The sequence below is a fragment of the Urocampus carinirostris genome, chromosome 1 (genome assembly GCF_059441175.1).
Source record: "Urocampus carinirostris isolate Australia breed hairy pipefish chromosome 1, RoL_Ucar_1.0, whole genome shotgun sequence".
Classification (NCBI taxonomy): domain Eukaryota; kingdom Metazoa; phylum Chordata; class Actinopteri; order Syngnathiformes; family Syngnathidae; genus Urocampus; species Urocampus carinirostris.
Window position 1 is genome coordinate 48780093 of NC_142349.1, and position 7888 is coordinate 48787980.

Sequence of the window (7888 nt, forward strand, 5' to 3'; positions counted from 1 at the left end):
ATAATTTCCTTTGTATTGTCATTCTTTGTAACAATGTACACAGAACGAAATGTCGATACACCTGACCCGTTGTAGCGAGTCGATGCAGCCGCAGCCAGAGGGCGCCGCCATTATACCAATTAGGTATGTCTCGGTCGAGGCGCGAACCAGCGACCTCCCAGTCTCAAAGCGGGCACACTACCATCTAGGCTACTGAGCTGGTATATATATATGTATGTATGTATATATATATATATATATATATATATATATAGATAGATATAGATATACTGTAGATATATATATAAGCCCTGCGACTGGCTGGCAACCAGTTCAGGGTGCCCACTGCCCGAAGATAGCTGGGATGGGCTTCATTTTGTTTTGCTAATATGTATGAGTTATACTTAGTTTTCTGTGGATGATTTACAGTGAAGAAAATAAGTATTTGAACACCCAGCTATTTTGCTACTTCTCCCACTTAGAAATCATGGAGGTGTCTGAAATTTTCATAGCAGATGCATGTCCACTGTGAGAGACATAAATTAAAAAGAAAAGTCCAGAAATCACAATGCATGATTTTCTAATGATTTATTTGTGTAACACAGCTGCAAATACGTATTTGAACACATGATAAAATGAATGTTAATATTTGGCACAGTAGCCTTTGTTTGCTATTACAGAGGTTAAACGTTTCCTGTAATCTTTCACCAGGTTTCCACACACTGCAGAAAGGACCTTGGCCCACTCCTCCACACAGATCTTCTCTAGATCAGTCAGGTTTCTGGGCTGTCGTTGAGGAACACGTGTTTGAGCTCCCTCCAAAGATTTTCGATTGGGTTCAGGTCTGGAGACTGGCTGGGTCATGCTAGAACCTTTATATGCTTCTTACAGAGTCTTCCTGGCTGTTTGCTTCGGGTCGTTGTCGTGTTGGAAGACTACGGCCCATCTTCAATGCTCTGACTGAGGGAAGGCGGTTGTTCCCCAATAACTCATAATACACGGCCCCAATCTTCCTCTCTTTAATGTAGTGCACTCGCCCTGTCCCATGTGCAGAAAAACACCCCCAAAGCACCCGGATGCATTACAGTAGGGATGGTGTTCTTCAGATTGTACTCTTAAATCTTCCTCCAAACAAGCTTTGATGAATTCCAACCTAGAGTTCTATTTTGGTCTCATCTGAGCACAGAACTTTCTCCCATGACTCATCTGTATCATCCAAATTGTCATATGCAAACGGGCCTTGACATGTTTAAGCAGGGGAACCTTTCATGCCATGCATGATTTCAAACCACGACGTCTTAGTGTATTACCTACAGTAACTTTGGAAACGGTGGTCCGAGCTCTTTTAAGGTAATTGACCAACTCCTGTCGTGTAGTTCCGGGCTGATTCCTCACCTTTTTTAGAATCATTGAGACCCCACTAGGTGATATCTTGCATGGGGCTCCACTCCGATTGAGATTGACCGTCATGTTTAGCTTTCTTATATTAAGTGTACCTTTTTTCACCAAGCTGCTTGGCAATTGCTCCGTAGCCCTTTCCAGTCTTGTGGAGGTGTACAATTTTGTCTCTAGTGTCTTTGGACAGCTCTTTGGTCTTTGCCATGTTACAAGAGTAAGTTTTACTGATTTTATGGGATGGACAGGTGTCTTTATGCAGCTAACGACCTCAAACAGGTCTAACTGATTCAGGATAACACATGGAGTGCAGGTGGACTTCGAATAGGCGGACTAACAGGTATTTCAGTGTCATAATTCTCAATGACAGGTGTTCGAATACTTATTTGCAGCTATATCACACAAATAAATTGTTAAAAAATCATGCATTGTGATTTCTGGATTTTTCTTTTTAGTTAATCTCTCTCACAGTGGACATGCACCTACGATGAATATTTCAGACCCCACTATGATTTCTAAGTGGGAGAAATAACAAAATAGCAGGGTGTTCAAATACTCTTTTTCTTCACTCTATGTGTATCAAAAATGAATATAAACACAATCATTCAATTGTTTACTTTCATAATTTGATGGTAAAAATCAAGGAGAAGTACTAAATGAGTATTTGGCTCACCGACGCATTCGTTGGCTTCCCTTGCCGTGGCGCGTTGCCAGGGCCGGTCGTAGTGGAAAGGTTTGCATCTGTCGCACTCGGGCCCCGCCGTGTTGTGTTTGCACTCGCACACCAGATGACCTTCTCTGTCCTTGACACATTTGGACGCGTGGCCGTTGCACTTGCACCTTCCGCCCACCTGCAGGTCTGACACGGCGTAGTAGTACGAGTCTCGGGCCAACTCCGAGTCGTCCTCGTTCTCGTCCCCGAAGGTGTGCAGTCGGCTGAAGATGACTTTAAAGGTAGTCCCAAAAAGATATGTTTTTAATCCATTATTGACGGAACGTTGTAGTGGTTTTTTTCCCACAATGATGAAAATTTGCTTTGACTAAGACGCGAAGATTTTAGACCATCAGATTGTGTTCACAATCCGTGCCTTGTTTTTGAACTCTCAGCACAATTTTATTCCATGCATAAAAAATATAACTGATACTGGGTTTGATCATCAAAAGAGTATAGCCAGAGTCTGCCATACACTCTCTTGAGCAAACACAGAGATGCTGATGCATGCTTTTATATCCTCTTGTTTGGATTTTTGTAATGCCCTGGTCTGCAGTCTTCCCCAAAAAACATTTCCAGCTTGCAGCTACATCAAAATTCAGCAGCACAGGTGCTTACGACGGATTGACTTCCTGTTTGCTTAGAAGATGCTTTTACCAGTTTTAAAATGACTTCCTTTTATTATATTTATCCTCACAATCCCTGAGGTCCTCTGGCAGCGGTTCGTTAACTGTTCCTAGGGTGAGGACCAAAACCTATAGTGAGGCAGCATTCAGTCACTATGGTCCTCGCCTATGGAAATGCCAGAAGACATCAGGTCCGCAGTCATTGTGGATGTGCTTCTCTGAGGCACTATTCCTCACCCTATTAGTCTGTGCCTTACAATAATCCTATTTTATTTCTATTACAATTTATTATGTTTTTACTGTATTCAAACCAGTGTGTGTGTGTGTGTGTGTGTGTGTGTGTGTGTGTGTGTGTGTGTGTGTGTGTGTGTGTGTGTGTGTGTGTGTGTGTGTGTGTGTGTGTGTGTGTGTGTGTGTGTGTGTGTGTATAAGGTGTTTTGGGATGTTGGGTGGGAATAGAGGCGGGAATTATATATACATATTTTTTTTCTCATTGTACACTGAATGTTTAATAAAGCATTTGTGACAATTTATTGCCTGAAGAGTGGTTTACAAACAAATATGAATCTGAATTTAAACTATGTTGCCTGAAAGTTGACCCATCTGGCTTGTTTGTGCTAAAGCTGTAGCGTCATTCAAGGAACACAACACTTTCAAAATGGGGAATCCCATTAACACAACATTTGAGCCAGCTCAACAGGGATTGCAAATTGCACGTTTCTGTTTGGAGAAATTGCAACTTTGCATACCCTGTTGCTGGGGGCCTTGAGATTGTTTTGTCGGAGAGTTGTGTGCCCCCCAAAAGCTGCATGGGGTAAGTTTACCTGCTGCCGTTTCAGCGTGCGTTCTGTGTTTGCCTTCAATTGTGGCTTTTTGTCTGTGTTTTTCTCGGGCGTGTGTCGTTGTTGGTATAATTTCGTCCGGCTAACTCTCTGTTAGCATCGGGACTGCTGAGGGATTTCCTGTTTTGTTTGCTCCCTGTTGGCACTCTTGTCTGCCCACCGCGTGTTGTTTAGCCAACTAGCCTGGCTTAAGCGCCTGTTTTGCCGTGTCCCTTGGTTTATACCCGGCTATCTGCGCTTTTGTCGCCAAAGCTGTTGACGCTTTTTGTTGTTGGTTCCCAGTTAACCTGGTTACTGCATGTGTGTTTTTTGACTGGCCAGCCTCACATTTTTCCCAAGAGCCTGCAGCCACCTTTTGTCTACCAGTCTAGGTTAGCCTAGGATAGCACATTTTGGGCTGCTCGCTATTTGTTGAACCATTACTGCATCCAGCTGCGATACAACGCCAAGGCATTCTCCAAAAAAATGAACATGATTGGCTTGAAACAATTGTAACCTCTTTGGGTAATTAACACGTAAAACAATATGGCGACTGGCTTGCTAGGCTGCTGGTGTTCCTACGATGAAATCAAAGCTTAAAATGGCAAAAACGAAGGGTGAGCTGATTGATCCAATTATCAATGTTATCAATACCAAGTGAGTACTTGGATCGGATCAATACTATTGTCTGGAGATCGATACTGTCTTCCCATTTTAACTAACACTATAATACTGTGTTGTTATACATACATTACAACTTTTTAATTTGATACAATAGTAGTTATACTTTATTTGCACTCCTGATTTTATTTTCAAAACATTGTGTAAAGAATGCTACCGTATTATCCGGACTACCTGCACCTGATTATAAGACGCACCTTCATAAATTCACTGAGTATTTTATCTTTCCACATACAAAGCGCATCAGAATATACAGAGCATGAGATTGAAACAGAAGATAAAACATTGATTTCATAAAACATAAATATTAGGAGAAATGGTTCCTCAACTAAATAAATCAATTTATGTGTAAGCATTTATTTTATAATTTCCTTATAATAATACATTGTCAAATTTATATCCGGCTCCAAAAGGCGCAGTGTATTAGAACGCACACAGTTGTTACTTATAGTGTGGAAAATACAGTATTTTAGTTGTCTTGTTGACATTGTTATACAGTATTTGTATTTTCGTTACGTAGCTGCTATTTCGGTTTGTCTCTCTTGACTTGTTGTGAAACAGTTGCTGTCGTTGAAGTATTTAAATTGTGAAACCGTTGAAGGATTTAACCTTGTATCGTTTACACTATTTGGACTTTTACTTCATTTTCAATTATGGTGCAATTGAAAGTATTATACTTTTCATATTGACTTAGTTATATTTGGATTTGCGTTACATTACTGCTTATTGGTTTGACTCCCTTCACTTTTGTTCTGAAACAATTGTGATAGAAATATTTATATTGATTTTGGTATACTGTTAAAGTCTGGGTTGTAGCTATTTAATAACAAAATAAACAATCTTAGGCTGTTTTTACTGTCATCATGAACTCGAAGAAGTAAGGTGTTAAATTATTCAATGATCAATGTTTGTTATTTATTTGGATGGGATTTATTCCCAAAATCCTAGTATGTCCTACCCATAACAAAGATAAGGCATGCTGTTTTCGAAATGCATTATCTCGGAAAATATACCAATGAAATACACATAGATTATATGAAAAAACATGTATTTTTGCTCACATTGTGCATGTTTAACCCTGTTTAAGCCGTTTTGGATTTTAAAAGCATACATAAACAATATACATGTGTTTGTTGCATTTAGGCTTCTTGGCTTTGTCAGGAATATCTATTTTAACAAAATCCAGTATTAAAAAATTCACTACATTATAAAATGCACTAATTGAAATTGTTAAGGTTGCATTCTTAGGGTCAGTTTCAAACCAAGATTATTAAACACTGGCTCCAGTCGAAACTGAAAGCATAAGCAGGCTGGACTTATAAGGCATTAATATACCTAATATTAATATCAGTGTCATTTTTTGGCATACATGCATCTTAACTCATGCATGTTGCTCACATAGACCTTGACTCTAATTTTTTTGTTGTTTTAGGGGGGAAGAGTAATTTCTGTTAGTCCTTCTTGGCTGTTGATTGCTGGGTTTTGTGTTTTGGCATGTTGTGTGTTTCATTTCAAATTAAATTTCTATGGCTGGATTTATCTTTTATCTTCAGCTACTTTTTTGTAACCAATTACTGCAAAGTGCACCCAGATTGATATGAATTTCTAAAATAACTGCTTGTCATATTCTGACCATGTTATTATCGTGTTATTACCAGGTACTTTATTGGAAATAGGGAGATATAGACTCTGTCAACTAGTAAAAAACAAATATTTTACTAGAAAACCACAATGACCCAGCACTGGTGAGCTATTTTCAGAACAGGTCCGCAGGCACATTTGCTGTCCTTAAGGGGCACCTGCTATAGATGTTATTTTAGTTAATCAATTAAAATGGGAAAAACGACAAAATATTTAGCAGATGTGTTGAAATACCCTTACATAATAGTCAGGTAAGAAAAGAACCTTTTATTTACCTATGTAATTCTTTTTAGGTTTTTTACATTTTTTAATATTAAGATTTTTCCAATTTGAAATTGAGGGATGTACTAGCAGAGAAAAGAGCCAGAGACCACAACAAAATATGACAAAAATAAATATCTATATATTTTCATGGATAAGGAAGACAAACCAGGTAACCAAGAGATGAGGATTTTTTCTTGATGACGTATCATAGTTTTAGCGTCTTTTACATCTGAATTAAGACAAAGGTTGAAACCAACCCGTTCACAGGGAACGTTTTACCTTGTGAAAAAACACAAAATGGGGGTTAAGAATTTAGGAATACCTTTAATATCGGTGGCCGTCACCCAGTCTTGCAGCACCGGCGAGTTATCGAAGTCGTGTGCTGAGGGTCTCCCGTCAAGGGTGCTGAAGGCGATGAGACCCCCGGTAAGAGGGTGCATATCCGTGTGTGAGTCCGTGCAGATGGCCTCCTGCTCGTTCTGCTTAGTGATGGCTGCCTTGTTTTGCCGGTTGTACATCTTTTTGCACTGGGTCGAGTAATACTGAAAAGGGACCCAGGACTTGCCGTAGTCCATCGACTTGTAGATGGCCATGGACTCGGGTCTGGGCGAGCAGAACTGCAGGCTCACATAGGTGACCTCGAACTTTTTGCCCAGGGATAAGGTGAGCGTGACGTTTTGAGGGTACTGCGCGTAGTTCTCCGACTGCCAACAGGTGAGGTTGTGCGGGTTGTTGAGGTCAGTCAAATAGGCTGACGGGTGAGACCTTTTAGGGTCCGCTGCGTCGCAAGTGTGGCAGTCCCGCGTCCTGTCGTCCCCCTTCTCGGACACCACACAGTACCTGGCTGCAGGAGAACCGCAGGTGCCGGAGACGCGCACGTCCTTGCCGAAGGCGGAGTTGACAAAGTCGGGAATGCACCTCCGGGGGTTCCCATTCTCGTCGTAGCACGGATCCGGAGGGGAGGACTGGGCAGCGAACATGCTCAGTCCGTAACCTCCAAAGACCCCCCGGGTCACAGTGCAGAGTGTCACTAAGGTTATCCAGACCCTCCAAATCCGTGGCATGGTAATCAGTGCGTCGCAGTGACTTCTCCTGAAGTTAGAGGGGATGGGTGCGGGGGTTAATCAGCAACATTGAAACTAAATAAACATTTTAAATAGACATTCTTACCAGCAAAGATCCCTGACTCAAATAAAACCTAATCGGTCAATATGTGTGCTGCAAAATGAATAAAAATATTAACAATAACCTTTCCAGTTTATGCCAAAAAAAAAAAAGATAAAATTGGGGGCCCGTTCAGTTGGCACTGAGTTTCTCTGCATGCGTGTACTTGTGTGTGTCCACACTCAGTTACACTTCTGGCCACCCTCAGTTCTGTCTGGCCCATTCCATCTGTGATGGGCTCAAGAAAAAGGGGGTCCTCTAACTCCTCCAAAAAGAAAGACGGCCTCACTAAATTACTGCTGGGTGACAGCGACATCTTGTGGTCAAACGTAGACAATAAACAAAGGCCAGATAGATAGATAGATAGATAGATAGATAGATAGATAGATAGATAGATAGATAGATAGATAGATAGATAGATAGATAGATAGATAGATAGATAGATAGATAGATAGATAGATAGATAGATAGATAGATAGATAGATAGATAGATAGATAGATAGATCGATCGATAGATAGATAGATAGATAGATAGATAGATAGATAGATAGATAGATAGAGCGCAGGGGGCCACCATGAGACTGGATATAGACCGGGGCACAAAG

The 7888-nt window shown here is 40.8% G+C and overlaps 1 protein-coding gene across 1 annotated transcript in view; it reads right to left on the reverse strand.

Moving 5' to 3' along the window:
- The window catches only part of ntn1b (netrin 1b), an 82364-nt gene extending 74868 nt beyond the window's left edge, over window positions 1–7496 (reverse strand). The window contains exons 1-3 of the mRNA XM_088343221.1: window positions 7290–7496; window positions 6442–7211; window positions 2048–2320 (exon numbers count right to left, since the gene is read on the reverse strand). Coding sequence (XP_088199347.1) covers window positions 2048–2320; window positions 6442–7183 — 1015 coding nt within the window. The 5' untranslated portion in view covers window positions 7184–7211; window positions 7290–7496. The remainder of the gene's footprint in view (window positions 1–2047; window positions 2321–6441; window positions 7212–7289) is intronic.
- Window positions 7497–7888: the final 392 nt, after the last annotated feature.